Source organism: Mesoplodon mirus, assembly GCF_964341445.2.
Source record: "Mesoplodon mirus genome assembly, chromosome: 11".
NCBI classification, from domain to species: domain Eukaryota; kingdom Metazoa; phylum Chordata; class Mammalia; order Artiodactyla; family Ziphiidae; genus Mesoplodon; species Mesoplodon mirus.
Window position 1 is genome coordinate 41,487,317 of NC_138987.1, and position 19,405 is coordinate 41,506,721.

The window sequence follows — 19,405 nt, forward strand, 5'->3', positions numbered from 1 at the left end:
CGTTCGCCCCGACCCCACCGCTCACCTCCCCAGCCTGGTGACCGGGGTGTGGGGTGGGGTAAGCGTCCCGATGGTCTGCCACCTGACCTGAGCTGAGCTATGCAGGAGGGCTGGCCATCTCGCCCTGACCCGGTCGTGCACCAGAACCCTGGAGACTGCAGTGAGGTAGGTGGTATCAGCCCCATCGACAAGTGGGCAAACTGAGGCAGAATGAAATGCAGTAGCTCGCTTTTAATAACAGCATACAAAATCTGGAGAAGCCCCAAAGTAGTCCCCGGTTCCCGGAGCCCAGCGCAAACCCTTAGAACGCGCAGAATGGAAACGGACGGGAAAACGAGCCCCTCCTCCTCTCCCTCTTCTCCCCCAGAGTATCTCTAACCCTAGTACACCAGGAACCCTTCAAACACTCCTGAGGACGCAAGCAAAACAGAGCAGCAAAGACCCAGCTGACGACTTATTCCCTTGGGCAGGGGAAAGGCTTCTGTTCTCGAGGGGGCTCGCGGTTTTGAGAAGAGCGCAATGTGTCACCATAGGTGGAAACCCTTCAAGCTGGAACGAGGCCTGACAAGCCACGTGGAAGCCAGTTCCCCTTTGCCTCAGTGACTGGTCTGAGAAATGGGACCAGCACGCCCATTCAAAGGAAATAAGCTCTAGGAAACCAGGGAAGATGAAACACCCTATCCCCTCCCCTGGCCCCAGAGGACGGAGGTTCTGCCTGGAACCTTCCTGGGAGAACGCAGACCCCTCCTCGCCCTTTGGCAGGGACCCCACCCTTCTCCTGTCTGGCTACCAAGCCCTCCCTCCTGCCCTCAGAATCCAAATTCCGCAGGCCACGCCAGCTGAGGCGCAGACGGGGTGGCTGTCTCCAAGCTGGAGGTGTGTGTGTTGGTGATGCTCTTTGGCTGGAAGCAAAGGCCATTCTGGCAGGATGGGGGCCTGTCTGGAACCGGGCACGGGGTGAGGCATTCCCAGCCCAGGGCAAAACCATCAGACAGCCGTGTTCCCCGCTCCCCGTGGAAACCCATCTACAACCAGGAGTAAACGAGGGAGGACAGACGATCGGGACTAACTTGGATGCTGAAGGTCATCGGTACAGTGTCACAAAATCTGAAACCACTGTTCCCTTAAGTGCTGACAGTCCGACACACCGCGTGCCCCCAGCCAGTGGTCTCTGCCTGCCGCCTGTCGGGATGCGTACATCGGGTCCGTAGAGCTGGACCCTCTCTGGATGCTGGCTGCTCCGCTGCTCTCTCTCCTAAGCCTCTTGGCATCTCTGGTCCTCTTTGGGTGCAGAGGGTTCTCCAGAGACGGGCTGAGGGTGCCGGGTGGGTGGGCAGGAGCAGAGCCAGCGGGGAGGAGAACGAGGCACTTCAGTTTGGGCTGGTGTTGGTGGAGCTGGCCCTGGCCCCGGGAGTCGAGTGGTCCCGCCTGGCTCCGGCTGCGGCGCTGGGTGGTCCCGGAAGACCCCAGTGGCGGTGGACAGGTAGGCACTTGGCAGCACTCCCAGGCAGGGCTGGAGGCTCCGCGTGGGCTCCGCACACGGTTAGGTCATCAGGATGGGCTTCTGCCGTACTTCCAGGATGTCTAGGGTGGCGGGGAAGACGTGGGCGGTCACACCCCCAGTGCTCCATTTATGAAGGAAGCGCGCCACGTTGTTCACGGGCATTTTCTCTTCCAACCCTCGGGGAACTGCAGTGCTGTGACCACCCTCCGTGCAGACGGGGAACGAATGGGCTTGGAGCAGCTGCACCGCCTGGCGAGGCCATGGGGAACGGGGCTCACACGGGGACTCTGGAGCCACTGCCCGGCACCGCCCTGCGGCCCGTCAGCGAGAGCTCCGCCTCCCCCTCGACTAACGGGGTGGGCGCCAGGGCACGGCCCAAGGGGACACCTTCAGGGGCCATGGTTTTCCCAGAGGTCCCACGCAAAGTCAAAATTACCTGTTAAAATCCGGTGCAGCGGCAAAGTGACGTAGGTTAAATGTGCATAAAGAAGGAAATTCCCGTCTGTTCTGTTCAGCTTCAGCCAGGACCCGACCAGGGAGCGCCCCGTGCCGGACAGGGACCGAGACCGCAGGTTGGTGGCATTGTGCAGGTCGGCTGGAGGGGAGAAGGCCGGTCAGGCCCAGGCGGCGGGGAGAACACCTCCCATTCCAGGTGGCGCCTCCCTGGCCCAGTTCGACCCTCTGCTGGGCGCCCCATCGCTCCGGCGTGCGACACCCAGCGCCCCTTCCTGCCTATCCAGCCCGATCCTACCCCTCAGGGCCCACCCCTCTGAGCCCTCCCTGACACCCCCTTCTCTGTCCTGGAGAGTCTCCTCTGTGGGGTCTGGCCCATCGCCACACTGTGTCACTTTGCTGCTCCCCTCTGGTACTGTCTGTCACTGGGAGGCCATGGGGGTGAGGCTGGGATGACCTGTCACCATCAGCCAATCTACGGGTCACCCAGGAAGGCAGGCTGGGGCCGCGAGTGCTTTCCTGCTGGTCTGCAAGTGAGCCGAGGTAAGGAAGGCACTCGCCCAAGCTCACTCAAGAGCAGGTCGAGGCCGGTGCTGGCGTCTCCTGGCCCCGGCCAGGGTCTCGTCCAGCAGGCCCTCTGCCTCTGGGTCCTGCCGGTCAGGACCGTTCGACGCCACAGCCCAGCTCCTCCGGATGGCTTCCCGCTGCTCTTCTGACGAACACAGACCCGCCGCCCCGCTGGCTGACGGCGGGGCCCACGTGCACAAAGAGAGCAGCGGGAAGGCGCAGGCCGGCCGGGAGACACTGCACACTGAGTGGCTGAGAACCAGGGCCTCTGCGACACCCGGGCCGAGACGCCCAGCAGGCCGCCAGACAGGCCCGCGGGCTCGGGGAGGAGGGCAGGGGAGCCCTGAGGGGACCGCACGGAGCAAGGAGAGACCCTGAAGGACCGCCCCCACCCGGGGTTCCAGAGTGACCTGAGAAGAAAAGCCAGGGAGGGAGGTGACAGCATGTGCACGCGGACCACGGCGCTCCCCTCACCCGGCAGGCGTTTCCCCCACCCGCTCGGCAGAACAGGCAGACCAGTGATGTCGGGAAGGCTCTGAACCCCTGAAATCAGTGCAGACTGCCAGCCGTGCCTCGCACGCTGAGCGCTGAGAGTGCCGGGCTGGGGGCGCCTCTCGGTGGGCCTCTGTCTGTCTGTCCACGGCTCCATCCCCGCCCGGGACGGCTGGCCCTCTAACTGTGGAGGGGGGAAGGCAGCAGCTCGGGGAGGGGCAGCGTCACCTCCCCCGTCATCCTCCCGGAAGAGTTCCTCGCTGTCGTTGGCCGAGTGAGACTTCTTCATCTCCGCCATCCGGTTGCGGGGCACCTTCCTCCTGAGGGACGGGGAGAAGAAGGCGGGCCGGTGGTTGCGCTCGGGCGTTGGGGGAGTGCTGAAGGAGGTCACCTGGGAACAAGGGGCGAGTCACCAGAGCGGCCCACTGACCCGGGGTCCCAGCGCCCACCCACCTCCCGCCTCAGACGACGAGGACACCCGCCCTGCCCGGGCCCGGCAGGCGCTGGCCGCCAGCGCTGCCCCAGGAGGGACCGGGCTGCCCTCCTGTGGGCCTCAAACGCCGGTCAGAGGGTCGTCAGAGCCCAAAGCAAGTCTGGCCGCTGACGCAGCTCAAGCACCCGCCACGGCACCGAAACTTCCCAGCCCTCCCACAACGGTAACCGGCATCAGCCCATCTGACACAGAAGAAACTAAGGCGGGACAGCGACCCTGACGTGCCCGAGGTCACCCAGCAGGATGGTGACCACACCGGGTTGCAACCCAGGTCTTCTGCCCCTAAGGCCATGCTCTTCACCCTGATTTCTTCTTTTGGCTACTATGTCCCATCCCCCCTCTCTCCCAGCATCCTTTCATAGACGTGCAGTGGCCAAGCGGTCCATGCTTCCATCTCCTCCTCTCCTCTCTTCCAGCCACACTGCCAGTCACCACCCATTCTCCACACCCACTCAGGGCAGCACTAAGGACAAACAGGCACGTGACAGTGGTCCCTGCCCTCAAGGAGCTCACAGTCTGCTGGGGGCAAGAGACCCAAAAGTGACAACCACAGACCGAATGTTGGTTGCTGAGACAGAAAAAGGGAAGCACAGGATACAGGGGAGCACAGAGGCAAAAGGAATCAACAGCCTGGGAAATCAGGAAAGGCTTCCCGGAGGAGATGCCGCTCGAGCTGGGTCTTGAAGGACGAGTAGGAGTTCGCTAGGTGAAGAAGGGGGGGAAGGGCGTTCCAGGCAGAGGGAACGTGGCCCATCTCCTCCCTCCTCCCCATGCAAACAAGAATCTGAGGAACAAGACGAGCTGGGACTGAGACTTCGGGAGCCCCATCAGCCTCCTCGTCACGGCTCCGACATCCACCAGAGTCCCGGCGGCCGCTGGGCTCCAGACGGTCCTCCCACAAGCCAGGGAAGGTTTTTAAAAGATAAAAAACAAACACCAGAAACCACAATACACACAGAGTCTGCATTTGTCATGCACTGGTTACAAACGACCCCTCTGGAAAAGGGAGGGGACAAGCGACAGTGAGCACAGAGGTGGGAGGGGGCCCGTGCAGTCCTGGGTGGTCAGGGCCTGCCACTGACAGCTGCGTGACCCTGGCAAGCCCCTCCCCTTGACCCCAGGCCTCCCTGCTACTATGGGCCAGGGACTTTCCCAGGCACCGTCTCCTTCACCCCCGCAGCCACCCTGAGCGAGAAAGATCATCACCCCCATTTGACAGATGGAAAATCAAGGCTCAGGCAGGTCTAGTAACCTATCTGTGGTCATTCGGCAAACAAGTGGCTGGAATGGGCACCCAGGTTTGTCCAGCCCAAGCCCAGGCCACGTCTTTACAAGGGGTTTCACATACACATTCGTTAGGGCCTCAGTGGGCAATTTAGGACCAAGGGGAAGAATAAGCCTCCTTATCTCAACTGTAAACCACCTCTATTCCCAAGACAACAGAGGCCCCTGCCTGGAATTCTCACCCATCATCACAAAAAAGAGCATTTATTGTTTCTGTTCTGCTTATAAAACACATTCATTGCAGAAACTTCAAAGCAAAAAAAAGACATACAAAGAAGGAAAACCGCCATCTGACTACCTGGAGATGTGCAAGGTGAACGTAATTTTACAGAATTAAAAGTATTTCACGTGTGCGCTCCCCCCTCTCGGGCGCGCCAGCAGTGATGCACGACTTACACTCCCGGGAGCCATTTTCCCAGGCAGACCAGCAGCCGGCCCCATGGTGGCTGTGACCTGAGGGCCCCGTCTGATGCTCAGCGGCTCCTCTGAGCCCCCAGCACCTCGGGACGCAGGTGTTTTCACCCCATTTCTGGATGAGCAAACTGAGGCTCAGGAGAAGAGACCTGTCCCAGTTCACGCAAGCGGCAGCACCTGGATTCCAGCCCCCCAGCAGCCCCTCTCCCGGAGGTGCCCCCAGTGCCCTGTCTTCATCCAAGACACCCAGCTCCGAGCGGCCCCCTCTGAAGACCCAACTGGGGCAAAGCAGCCAGCGGGCTGGAGACTTTCCCCTGCCTGAGCCCTGGGACCCCCTGGAGGCTCTACGAATAAAGCTGCCACTGACCTCAGCTTCCCACCCCTGGGGAAGGACAGTGGCCTAGAAAGAGCAGGGCTCAAAGGCTCAGTGCTGTCACACGAGAGCCATGTGACCTGGGACGGGGCAAGTAAATCAGGCAAGCCTGGGTCCCCAGGCCCGCAGACAGGGAAGCTCAGGCCCACCCGGGGCTGCTGGCGGCCTCCCAGCAGCTCAGGTGCACACCACCTTGTAAACAAGTGGCCGGGGCAGAGAGAAGAGCTGGGCGGCCCCAGGGCCTCTGCGCCCTCTGGCTGATCCCGCTGGGGCAGGAGGGGAGGCTCGCTCCTCATCATCCCTGGCTCACCCTCTGGGAAGGCAGGTCACGTGCCCACACTCGCCCAGCAGGTCCACTGAGGCAGGCGCCAGGACCCTGGAGACTGAGCCCCGCTGCAGCGGCAGCTCAGGGCCCAGGCACTAACCTGCTGTGCGACCCTGGGCAAGTCACTTGCCCTCTCTGAACCTCGGCCTCCTCCCCAGAAGGCTGGGGATGATGACACCTACCTCACTGGGGGCTGTAAGGATCAGGGAGACAGTGGGAAGCAGATCTGAGGGACGGGAGGCCCCTCCCCGAGCTGCACAGCACTTACCCGCTCATGCATGGGCGAAGCCGGGCTGGAGTCCTCTTCGGTCCCACAGGGGGACGTGTCACCAGTGGACACACGGCTGACCGCCATCTCAGCGTGGCCCTTGCCCTGTGGCCCCTTCATGCGCACAAACTCCATGTTGTTGTACTTGTAGAAGCCAAAGGACATCTTCTGTGCCATGCGGGCAGCCACACTCACCTGTGGACGGGTGGGAGAGGGCCTGAGTCAGGCAGGTAGGGATGCCCTCTCCCTGGGGGCACGAGCAGCCCCTGAGGACTGCCAGCCCACCTCCAGGGGGACCGAGCCCTGGCTGACCCGGACTCGCCCACAAGGCTGGGCAGTGTCGGGGCGCTAGGGATCCCTGGCTGATGCCCTTCTCAGCCCGATGACCATGCCCCACGCAGGGCCAGCACAGGCTGGGAAGAGAGCCCCAGCCCAGTGGGACCTGAGACCACCTGCCCTGTCCCTTCCTCCCAGGCTCCAGAGAGAAGACGTCCTCGGGACAGTGCTCAGCTGCGGGAGAGCGGCCCGTCCACCTGGACTCCTTTCCCCTCAGTTCAGTCAAGCAGGGGCCAATCCAGGAGGGTCTTCCCTCAGGGGCCGGACTGGGCCGAGACGTGCTGTAGAGAGCACAACACAGCCGCCTAAGGGGGCTCCGGGGGGCTGCGAGCGCTCCGAGGAGGGGCAGGTACAGCTCCGAGCCGGGCGAGGGCAGAAGGGGGCCTGGGGGGTGCCCGCCCCTGGGCCCTGGGCCCGCCCTGCACTCACGCGGTTGTCGTACACCTTCTTGAGCGCCTCGTAGCGGATGGAGCCCTGAAAGATGACCCCTTGGAACGTGTTGGTTTTGTCACTGGCCACCAGCTCCACACAGACCATCTCTCCTTCACCCACGGTCATGTCGCTGAACACCTGGGGTGGGGCGCGAGGCAGAGACGGGTTCATCACCCGCCAGTTGCCACCCCCCAGCCGCAGCCCGGCTCCCGGCCCAGCACCCTCTCACTGGCCCAGGGCGAACTGCTCAGGAACTCCCACTTTGCAGGTGGGAACGCTGAGCCACAGACGTCAGGGTATTTGCTCAAGGCCCCCCGCGGCTCCACCAAGACCAGCACAAGAAGGCGGACAGGCTGCCGCGGGGCGGGGACAGCGTCTACAAGGGGGTGGGGTTGATAACAGTGACTCTGGGACCGGAAAAGGACGCACCCGCCATGGCCACCGGAAGGACACTGTCCCCATCACTCTTCCTCACGCCAGGGAGTTAAACGGTCCACGGGGACCGTCTGGCCTGCTTTCTAGGATCTCCTCCACCCCGGCTGTGGGCGCTCGGCCCACCCGCCCCGAGCTTCACGGTTCGCGTGCAGGCACCAGCTCAGGCGCCCGACGGACGGACTGCCCAACCGCCGGGGTGGCCCGTGGGGGACTCCGCACCCCGCCCCTGCTCGAGTCACCGCTCCCGGGGGCCGGTGTACAGGCCGAGCTCTGAGGTCATACAGACTGAGGTTCAAATCTCAGCTCTGCCACGGATGAGCCGTGTGAGCCTGAGATGCCTCAACATACCAATCCAATCAAGAAGAGCCCTGAAACACAGGCCCCCTTCTTCCTGGGTCCTCCCAGGGCCCCGACCCACTCCGGTGGGTGCCGGCACCGCTGCCAGGGCCTCGACAGGGGAGGGTGGCTGGACAGGAGCTGGCAGGGTCGCAAGTGGGACGCAGCTGGGTTCCTGGCACCCCACATTTCCCAGTCGAGTCACCTGCCTTGGGCCCCAGTTTTCCCAACCTTAAAATAGAAGCTTGGTCCACATGACTTCTAGAGCCCTAGCCATCTTGGACATCCTAGGATCCCAAGGTGTGGAGGCCCTGATTCAGCGTTCAAGGGCCATAACAATGATTCCTCCTGCCTGGGAAGCACTCTCTGTAGGCGTTTACGGCGCCTGCTCCCATTTTTCATGAGCTCTTTGATCATTCAACCCTGGTGCCCATTTTACAGATGAGAAAACCGAGGCTCTGAGCCAGGTGAACTCACTTGCCCCGAGTCAAACAGCAGGAAGAGCAGGAGCCCAGCCCAGCGCCCACCGCCTTTCTGAAGGCGTGTGAGGCCTGAGGGAAAAGCGTCTCCTATTTCCTCGTATTCCCTGATGAGGGGGAACTAGGGGGAGACAGAGCCCACCTCCTCGAAGCTGTCGATCATGAAGAAGATGTTGGGGTAGCTGATCTTGGATTCCTCCCCTTTGCTGTCCATGGGATGTTTACTGGGGGATGCGAACACTTGCTGAAAGAAAGGAGACGCAGAGGACTGAGTGTGGCCCCGGCCCTGCACCCAGACCCGGAGCCACTCGGTGGGGTGGAGTGTGCTGCCCAAGGCGCAGGTCACTGCGGTCACACTGCCCAGAGCCAGGCCACGCTCAAGGTTGCCACTGGGAAGAAGCCGTCTGGGATGACTGGGTCAGTGCTCCTGAGCAGGACATAGGCCCCCGAGGGCTGAATGGATTTCTGGAGCCAGATGCTCACCTCAGGGCAGGGAAGGGAGGGGGAGGACTTGCCTCCCAGAATAAACACGGGGCGGCCAGAGGGCTCACCTGGGATTTCTTCTTATGGATGTGGATGTCCCCCCCATCAGCTCGTGTGCACACAGCACAGGTCACCATGTAGTCCAGCTGGAAGAGAGCGCAGGACGGGGGTGTGGAGTGGTGTGCTGTCCCTCGGGGCCTTCTGACAGCCCCCCTCCTGGAGCCCTGCCCCGAGGCGCCCCTGTACCTTCTGCAGGATGAGGTTCAGGCAGACGCTCTCCTCCCAGTCGATGTCGGGGTCTCCGAGGCCCGGCAGCTTCTTGGAGGCCCGCCGGTACACCTCCACCTCCACCTCGGGCTCGGCCTCGGCCAGCTGCGAGGCCCAGGGCAGAGGTGAGTCCCCGCCCCACGGGGGCGTCTTCTCCCTCACCACTGCACCCGCCAGGTGGTAACGCAGACGTGGGCTCTCTAGCTATGCGACCCAGAGTTCACCGAGAACTCAGCCTCCAAGGTTGTCCCTCAGGCCCTGCAGCGGGTGGGGGGGTCCCAGCATCCTGTGCCGCCCACGCTGCTCTCCTCACCTCGCCTACAGGCGGCCCGTCCACCCATCCACCCTCCACCACTGGCCTAGCGCAGGCAGCCCTGGGGTTGCTATGGTGACCGGGTACCGCTAGGCTGTAGGACGAGGAGGGGGCTGGAGGCAGCCCGGGCTTGCCGCAGAGAACCCGCAGCGCGCAGGCGCTGCGGTAGGGCCCGCAGCACGCCTGCCAGGGGCTTGCCTTTCTGTTCTTTTGAGCAGTGCGGGCAGAGAAGCTGCCTGGGAACGGCTGTGTGGTCGCCCCACTCCCCCTCCCTGCCCACCTCGCACCCCCAGGCCTGTGGGGTCGCCCCACATCGCTGCCCGCAGGCTGCCTTCCAAACTCTACCAGCAGATGTGACATGGCCCACCCCGGCAGGGCGCCATCGTATGTGCGCCTGACACGCCCCTCCCGCTCTGCGTGTGCCGGTCCCTCCACACAAATGTCCTCAGTCCACTGCCGTCCCCTCTCTCTGTCCTACAACATTCCGGCCAGATGTCACCTCCTCCTCTTTGTGGGTCCCCAGACACCCGCACTCTTCCCACCATCACAGCACCGACGGCTCCACGTGCCACTGGCCACGCTGTCTGTCCGTCCCAACAGACTGCGCGCTCCCTGAGGACCAGGCCAAGTTTGAGAACTCATGGCAGGTGTTCGATGGAACATTCCAGCACATGAACAGCTAGACTGCCACACGCTCCCATGGACTCAGGCTCCTCCCCGACCTCAACACCCCCCAGCCTTCAGGAGAGCTCGCACATGGCCCCGGGCCTCTTGCTCCAAACTCCTCAGTCCTGAGTCCAGGGCTCTTTCCCCACGAGAAAGAGACCTTCGTCTGCCCATTCCTTTCGCCTCCCTGCCCGGCCACTCTGGGAACACGCAGACCTGACCTTTCCCTGTTCCCGCCTGCCCGCCTAGAGAATTCAAGGCCAAGTCGGGCTAAGAAAACCCTCCCTGACTAGAGCCGGGGCCTCTCCAGGCACCGAAATCCAAGGCACAGCTGAGTCTCAGATGTACAGTCCTTACTGGAGCCTCTGGTCTCCCTGCCTTTGAGAAAACACCAAGATTTTGCAAAACAAAACACATCATCTGCAATCTGAACCCCAGCAGACGCCAACAGGCCGGAGAGGTGGGGGACAGAAGTCGGAGCCCACAGCCCTGCTGCCTTCCAGCTGTTTGCCCTCAGGCGGAGGCTCCCTGGCTCCAGTCTCCTCACTGGCGAACCAAGGAGGGAGCAGTGCCTGCACCCCGGAGCTATGCCGAGGACAGAGGAGAGCGTGCCCATCACGGCAGTCGCCGGCTCCGAGGCTCCCAAGACTCCCACCACCCTCTGCCAGGGGACTCGTGTGGTCACATCGCCCAAACCTCTGGCCCCCCAGGTGTATGCGATGGGATGGCCTTAACCCGGCCCCCTTTTCCAGGAGAGGCTGAGCCCTAGAGAGGAGCTGACTGGACTAGGTTACAAGGCCAGTCGGGGGAGACGATGCTGGACCGGAAGGGCAGGTGTGGTGACCGGGGACCTTGCGCCAGGCTCCCGAAGGCGCTCAGCTCAGGACCTCTCCACCAATACCTGCCCCCAAATTCCACCCCTCCATCCCTCCCAGGGCTCCCCCTGCCCACACTGAGTGTGGCTCGGGTCCCACCCAGCACCAAGGTTGTGCAGGCAAGGCCTGTGCCACAGCCTCTGGTCACCAGATCCAATGGCCCGACTCCTTTCGTCCTGCATCCCCACGCCAGCCCACTTCTGGGGCCCTCCACCTCTCCAGCCAGTTGCTCAAGGTCTCCAGCTGGTACCCCCCATGTCAGGCTGGCTCAGGGCTCTGTCCTAGGCCTCTCTGTTACTCCCCCGAGGCTCCCTCCTCTTCCCATGCCATCTTGATGCCCATGGACCCAAATCTGTAGCTCCTCCCTGACCTCTCTGCTCAGTTTCAGACAGGAAACCCACTGCCTGGAAGACACTGCCATCTGGATGTCCAACAGGCACCTGCGACTCAATCCATCCAATACCTGCCCTCCTCCTGTGTCCCCTCCAGACTCACCCCGGGCCCAAGCCAGAGGCCTGGCAGCCAGGCCGAGTCTTCCCTCCGCCCTACATTCAATCACCTGAAGCCCTGCTAGTTAAGCCCCCTTCCTGGGCCTTCCTCGGAGCTGACCCCTCCCCCACACACCTCCCTCCGCCCGGCTTGGCTCAGCATGGCAGATCCTCACTTCTACTCTGACGCCCCCCAGCCCTTCCCCCACCTATGCTCCAGAGCCTGCCACATGGAACTCTGACCATGTCCCCTTCCTCGGTTTATCGGGCTCAGTGGTTTCCCAGGGCTCTGAGGATAAAACCTAAATTCCTGGGTATGACCCTCAGTGCCCACGTGATCTGGCCCCGCCCACCTGACGTGCCGGGTTCCACCTTTCTACACCCAGCCGCACAGACCACCGGCAACCACCTGCACGGCAACCACCTGCACGCACAGGGCTGCCACGTGCTCAGGCCCACAGCTTGGCCATCGGCCCCTCTGCTGCGGAGCACCTTTTCCTTCCCTTCAAGACTCACCTCACCCAGGTGGCCTCTGCTGACCACTCCCCTCCCTCTGGTCACTACAGTTGCCACACTGTGTTGGCTCCACGCGATGCACTTCAGGGTCCCAGTGCCCACTGGCCCCAGTGACAACACGGCCACACAGCCAGCTGCTGCAGACACCAGATGGACACCAGAGGACCCTGGCCCACCCCTGGGCCTTCCCGCATGACACGCAGCCCGGCCAGACCAGCCATATGGCCGCTGGCATGCAAGCCACCATGCCTCCTTTGCAGAGGGCACCAGGCCTGTCCATCTGCAGAAAACCCGTTACGCGTCAGGCTCAAAGAGCAGGCACATGGCAGGGAGGGCACAGCCCCAGGTGACAAGCCCCAGCCCAGGGCTGCAGGCCCTGCGGTGGGCACGCTGCAAAGACCTGCCTCCACGGCCCTCCTGTTTCTGTGTATTTAAAGGGAAGCAATGTGTTTCCATGTTTGGCATACAGGTTGCTTAAACATTTTACAAAATACTAAATAAAGCTTCTGAAAAACATGCAAAGTCTGTTCGATCAACAGCTCTGCACAAACTTAGCAGATAAACACCTGAGGCGACTCATTTCACCATGAGCCCTCGGCTTCCTCTTCTGTAAAAAGGGGATAATAACCCCTGCCCTGCTGAGTCGCTGGGAAGACACAACGAGATCGGGAGGCAGAGAGCTCAGCACCGTGTCGGGTGCGTGGTGAGGGCTCAGGGACTGGTAGGCACCAGCATCATCACCAAGCCGGCTCAACTGCCCGCAGCCAGGGGGGACCCCAGCCCGCTGGGGTCAAAATCTTTGCTCCCCCACCTATTTACTAATTATGAGATGCTGGCCAAATCCCCCAGCCTCTGTCCGTGTTTCCTCCAAGGTACTACAGTGATAATAATCGCTGCTTTCCAGGGTCGTGGTGAAGATTAATAATGATGTCTATCGACACAAGCCCAGCGCATCCCGCCACCGGACGCGTGTGTGGCCATCCCCGCACGGTTCCTGGCGCCTGGCAGGTGCTAAATGAACACCACGTTCCCCTCTTGACTCGCACAAGGACTGCAGAGAAGCCCCTCTCTCACACCAAGAGCAGACCTCCAGGGAGGCTTGGCTGGGCCCCGAGGGGCCACTCACCTTCCGCCCGTTGACGGTGCCCTCGCTGCCCACGTACGCCCGCTTCCGGCGCACGTAGAAGAGCATGTCGTCCTGCCGCGGGGCCCACTTCTCCATGAAGTAGGTAGAGAACATCCAAGTCCAGAAGACGATGCGGTCATCCTTGAAGCACCCTGCACAGAGAGGCCAGAGAGGAGTGAGGAAGGACGGGTCAACCTGGCCCCAGCCCTGTGACCTTGGCCGGGCCCTGTCCCCCACCCCGCCCCCGACCTGTGTTTCTGGTCAGAAAGCAGCCAGGGCTCTGTGATGTTCAGAGCCCCCTTTTCCCTCACACCCCACCATGGGGCACCCAAAGAGGCTCAAGGCCACCTCCCAGGAGGCCCACTTCCTCCACCCAGCGGTGGCCCGAGACCCCCCCGCCCCATGGCACAGTGGACTCCAGCCTGTGGATGAATCAGCAGCTTCGATGGGGAAGGAAGGACGGAATCAGAGGGAACGTCATGGGCAGGCTGTCTGGCTGGGCGCCGGAAGGGCTCAGGAGGGGAGGTCTGTCAGGCAGGCACCTCCCTCCCCCATCCCCACCCCAGGCTGCGGCAGCTCCCACGGAGAATCCGACTTAAAGGAGCAGCTGCCCCTTTGCCAACCACTCTCAGCTGCAGGCAGGAAGCAGGGAGGACGTCCACCCTACCCTGACCCTGGCACCGCGGAGCCTTTTGGCATGCCAGACTGACTGACTCTTCTTTTTATTACAAACAGGATTTCTTTATGATAAATCTTTATGGGACTCTTTCCCACACAAGGAGAAAAAGCCCACAGGCTCTGGTAGGAAGGACTGAGTTTCCACTCCAGCTCTGCATTTGCCACGTGACAGCGGGCAAGCAACGCAGCCTCTCTGACCCCCAGGTTTCTGGGGGTGAACACAGACGGAGACCATGGGCGTGGAGAGCCCGCGCCTGGCACAGAGCGGGACCCACAAAGGCGGGTGTCTAGACAGATCCGACAAAATTCCAAGATATGCTGCAGAGCTGTTTCTTAGAAACCCAAGATATTAAATTGCTCCTGGTTTCTTTCTCTTCTCCAGAAACTACTTTACCACCGTGACTGAGCCCTCGCACTTGGGTGCTGGAAGGACCTGACCTAACCCAACCTCGGAGGCGGGAAACTGGGGGCCGCTGATGCGGGGCTCTCCCCTGTCCTCACAGGCGGTACAGGGACTGGCCAGGCCCCCTGACTTGCAGCCCATGCCCCCTCCTCCGGGGAGTCAGCCATCAGGCTCTGGAAGACTGAGCCGCAGGCAGAAAACCCATGACCAGAGACCCAGGCTCCACACCAGCTCCTGCCCTCTGCCCTGTGCAGGGCTGCCACGGGCAGTCTGCAGCCCGCCCACTCCAACGCCCTGCCTGGCTCCCACGTGAGGGAAACAGAAGGCGCCTCATCAGTCAGGCGTCCAGGTCAGCGAGCCTGATTAAGACAAAGGCCACCCGTCAGCCTTGGCGGCAAAGGCTGGGAGAGGCCGCAGGGCTGACCGCCGCATCCCCAAGCCGGCAGAGGCACCAGGTGGAACGTCGTTGCTGTCCGCACCATTCTGCATCACCGCCCGGACATTCCTGCCACACCCCCATTCATGCCCCTACAGATCCCGACAAAATTAAGCAAAGGGGCTGTGTTATTACGAACAAAACAGGAACTCTCCCGTGACTTTGTTTACTCTCAGCCCAAAGCCCAGCAGAAGGCCTATCAGGCGAAATGCTCAAAGACTGCCCACGCCGACTGCTTCCTGGTCCCGCGGGGGATACACAAGTGACAAGCAGTGGGTCAGGTCTCCAATCCCCACCACCTGCCACAGTAAAGTACAAGCTCACCATCAGCATCACTCAGGGTCAAGCGCTGCCCCCCTCGGGCGGCACTCTCCTTTTATCCTGCAAGCAGAAGGAGCCTGGTGGTACCTCGGGCACCCAGATGGCTACGATTTGTTACACATTTGCCATGTTGAGTGAGCACCAGGTAGAGCTATGCAGATCATCTCACTGAACTCTGCCTGCATTCTGTTATGACTACTGCCCCGTTTCACAGAAGCAGCTGACTCTCAAGAGGTTAAAAAGGAGGCCAAGATCACAGAGTTAGAAACCGCCAAGTCCTCAGACCTGTCAGACCCCCACGTTGACATTCTTGGAAAACGCTGGGCCCAGATAATGAATGCAAAGAGCTTAGCAGGCAGCTGGCAACCCTGGGAGCGCGATGAGGGAGGGGTTCTGGGGTTGGGGGAGGATGCCGGGTTTGCATGCAGGAGTGGAGTGCTGGACGTGGCACAAAGTACATGCCACTGCATTCTCTAGGATTCCACGTGCCGCCAGGCCTGGCCCAGTGGGGGCCACACGAGGGGTCCTGTGTCCCTGCTTCAAATGCTGAAAAATCACTTTCTTCACAGCTCATCCGGCCCGGTCAGTGAGGGAGTCTGCAGGTCCCAAGAGTCTGAAGCAGACTGCCTGCTAGTACTTCTTCCTAACACGAAGGCTCAGCTCACACAGGGGCTGCTGGGGCCCAGCCCGAAGGTCACTCCGGGCCAGCTGCCCCCCACCCCCGACGGGCTACTCCCAAACAACCTGTCAGAGGGGACCAGCCCACCCCCCGTAAGCTTCCAGTCCACGTGGCCATCAGCAAGTCCCCCTCACTGCCAGGCCCCCACCCAGGCTGGTGCCATCACCCCTAGAATGCACTGGTTGCCCCTTCCATTCCCATCTGACAGTCTGCCCTCCACACCACAGCCACAGGATCTTTATTTAAAGATTGTTCCCTGCCCCCCTTAGAACCTTCCCAGGGAATTCGGAATAAAAGCCAAAGTTCTGAGAAAGCTCTCCATGACAGCCCCTCCCCGCGCTGCTCACCAGCCCTGCTAGCCTCCTCCCCCTCTGATTCTCTGCCCCGGTGCCTTTGCACAGGCGTCTCCTTCCTGTCATTCCAGCTGCAGCTTAGACGACTCTCACCTCTTCAGAGAGCCTCTCTGGACACATTAAATGTGGCCCAAGGGGCTTCCCTGTCACATCACCTTGTTTTACTGCCGTCATCACCACTGGTCTTTCATATCTGTTTGCTGTCTGTCCCCCACTGCATGAAAGCATCTCAGGAGGAGGGACTTGTGTGGATGACCATCAGATTTCAGTGCCCAGAGCAGAGCCAGGCACACAGCAGGCACTCAATAAATGCTGTGTGAATAAATGGGTTGTCCCAAGTTAACAGGAAGCAGGTTCAGTGAGGTGGGTGACTTGCCCAGGTGACCACAGCAGGGACGTGGCCCAGCCACTGTCCACCTGAGGCCTGGGTGCCCCACGCAGGACACAGGGCGTGGACTTGCCACTTTATTTCAGTCACAAGGGCTCTGACTTAGAAAGATCTTCCGAAGACGCCCCAAACACCACACGACACAAGGGCTGTAGCCCCCTCACTTAGCTTGCCCAGGGCTCAAAGCAATGGCTCCACAGGTAGGTGGGCCTGTCACATGTGCTAAGAAGACCCCTGGGCATCCAGACAGGGCCCACCCCAATCCCGCCTTCCTGAGCACCTGCAGCCCCTGCGTGCCCGGCAGGTGCGGGTTGGGAGACCCAGCGCCAACACGCTCCGAAAGGAACAGGGGGGCTAGACGTTCGCTGTCAGCTGTGGACACCACACAGATGTTATCATTAGCGTAATTACTTCAGTACCAATGACAAACTCAGGAGGAAGAAACTCTACTCTCTCAGGGAAACCCCACGCACCTGCCTCTCTCACCCATGAGGTGGGGAGAGGCCTGCCAGAACCATCGCCAGGACCAGCTGTGGGCACCACACCCAGAGACGCTGGCGGAACAAACCATGGCCACGCCCAGGACACCCAGTTTAAAGCCAGAAGAGAAATCGCAAAGGTCAAGAGCTGCCCCCGATCCCGAGCACTCAAAATTCCCCTTTTGCCCAAGAGAAGCATGGCTGAAATCAAAAGGAACATGAAAACCAGGGGAGGGAAATTTACAATAAATAACTAATTTCCATGTAATAAAGAATTCACGGGGCTTCCCTGGTGGCGCAGTGGTTAAGAATCCACCTGCCAATGCAGGGGACACAGGTTTGAGCCCTGGTCCGGGAAGATCCCACATGCCGCGGAGCAGCTAAGCCCACACACCACAACTACTGAGCCTGCGCTCTAGAGCCCGTGTGCCACAACTACTGAAGCTCACGTGCCTAGAGCCCGTGCTCTGCAACAAGAGAAGCCACTGCAATGAGAAGCCCACGGACCGCAACGAAGAGTAGCCCCTGCTCGCTGCAGCTAGAGAAAAGCCCATGCAGCAACGAAGACCCAATGCAGCCTAAATAAATAAATAAACAAAGAAAATAAAGAATTCACATCATAGCAAGTTATGAAAGAAAATGCATAAGAGCCCAATAGATAAATGGGTAAAACACCAAAACAGGTAACTGCCAAAAAGGAAACATAACCACTTAACAAAAATGTGGGAAAATATAAATCTCACTAGTAATTAAAAATTCACATTGAAAGAACAAGTTGTCCTTTTTTTTTTTTTTGGCCACGCCCCACAGCCTTCAGGATCTTTGTTCCCCAACCAGGGATCGAATCCAGGACTTCGGCAGTGAAAGCATGAAGTCTTAACCACTGGACCACCAGGGAATTCCCCAAATTGTCTTTTTTTTTTGCGGTACGCGGGCCTCTCACCGTTGTGGCCTCTCCCGTTGCGGAGCACAGGCTCCGGACGCGCAGGCTCAGTGGCCATGGCTCACGGGCCCAGCCGCTCTGCGGCATGTGGGCTCTTCCCAGACCGGGGCACAAACCCATGTCCCCTGCATCGGCAGGCGGACTCTCAACCACGGCGCCACCAGGGAAGCCCTTCCCAAGTTGTCATTTTTAAGAAGGCAAATTTGGTATTTTAAAAATACCACTTAGGGGCTTCCCTGGTGGTGCAGTGGTTAAGAATCTGCCTGCCAGCGCAGGGGATATGGGTTCAAGCCCTGGTCCGGGAAGATCCCACATGCCGCGGAGCAACTAAGCCCGTGTGCCACAACTACTGAGTCTGCGCTCTAGAGCCCACGAGCCACAACTACTGAGTCCACGTGCCACAACTACTGAAGCCCGTGTGCCACAACTATTGAAGCCCACATGCCTAGAGCCCGTGCTCTGCAACAAGAGAAGCCACCGCAATGAGAAGCCCACACACCACAAGGAAGAGTAGCCCCCGCTCGCTGCTACGAGAGAAAGCCTGCACGCAGCAACGAAGACACAACACAGCCAAAAACAATAAATAAATAAATTTTAAAAAAAGAAGAGTGCAAAAAGAAAAAAAAAAACCACTTAGGAAAGCTGGCAGATTCTACAAAGTTAAACACATATTTACCAGTGATTCAGCCATTCCCAGGTACTTGCCCAAGAGAAATGAAGCATGTGTCTGGCACAGACACTGGTATACAAGTGTTCACAGACACTTTGTTCCTAGTAAACCCAAACTGGAAACCAGGAGAAGGTACACGTGAAACATGACATAGCCACTCAATGTTACTGGCGGTAAGAACAAACTGCTGATCCACACTGCACTAAGGATAAATCTCAAAATCATCATGCTGAGTGAAAGAAGTCAGGCATGAGAAAAGCTACACACTGAAAGCCCGCATTCACATGACGCTTCAGAAAAGGTAAAACTATAGTGACAGAAAGCAGACTGGTAGTTGCCCCAAAACGTTCTGTTTCTGGTGGTGCTTTCACAACCATCAAAACTCATCCAATTACCTACTTTACGTGGACACAGTTTATTTTACATAAATTATACTCCAATAAAGTTGATAAAAAGTTACGACAGCCAAAGCTGGCAAGAGTATATTGAACTGGGAACTCTCACACTTGGCTAGAGAACAAAAATCACTATATCCTTTGTGAAAAGCAAATGAGCATTTTTCTGCTTCTATGAATCTATCTTATGGAAAAGAAAAAATAGGAGTAAAGTAAATAAATGCCTTATGCACAGACATTCCCTCTGTATTAATGAGAGCAAATAATATAACAACAATAATCATAATAATAAGGAAGGAAAAAAGAAAATAATATTCTGTAATTATTGACATTTAATCTAGGTAGATTATGCTGTATGTACTAAACCTAATCTCCGTCAAGCTTTTAAAAGGACGCCTACGAAGACAAGTAGGTACATGGAAATGCGTGTAATACAACGTTTGGTGAAAAAGCAGAAGCTCAGGCTGCACACACACTGACCACAACTACATACGTCACATGCCCGAAAGGCGGGAGCTGCTCAACCGCACATGAAATATGTTTTGTTTTCTTTTTTTTTACTTTTAATATTTTTAATAGTAAGATGATATCACTTTTTCTCATGAATGTACGACTTCTGATGAATGTCATAAGGCTCATTAAAGTGAGAGGAGGGGGATAGAGAAGGGACTCCCCATCTTCAGAGGGAGGAGAGGAGGGTGGGATAGGAGACAAGCCAAGTCCAAAAGCTAGGAA

The 19,405-nt window shown here is 59.3% G+C and overlaps 1 protein-coding gene across 1 annotated transcript in view; it reads right to left on the reverse strand.

Annotated features, from left to right (window-relative positions):
• Positions 1-211: 211 nt before the first annotated feature.
• KIAA0930 overlaps positions 212-19,405 on the reverse strand; it is a 40,497-nt gene continuing 21,303 nt past the window's right edge. Inside the window, exons 2-10 of the mRNA XM_082635015.1 lie at positions 12,926-13,077; positions 8,921-9,046; positions 8,743-8,820; positions 8,334-8,435; positions 6,939-7,079; positions 6,174-6,368; positions 3,245-3,407; positions 1,941-2,099; positions 212-1,584 (exon numbers count right to left, since the gene is read on the reverse strand). Coding sequence (XP_082491141.1) covers positions 1,544-1,584; positions 1,941-2,099; positions 3,245-3,407; positions 6,174-6,368; positions 6,939-7,079; positions 8,334-8,435; positions 8,743-8,820; positions 8,921-9,046; positions 12,926-13,077 — 1,157 coding nt within the window. The 3' untranslated portion in view covers positions 212-1,543. The remainder of the gene's footprint in view (positions 1,585-1,940; positions 2,100-3,244; positions 3,408-6,173; positions 6,369-6,938; positions 7,080-8,333; positions 8,436-8,742; positions 8,821-8,920; positions 9,047-12,925; positions 13,078-19,405) is intronic.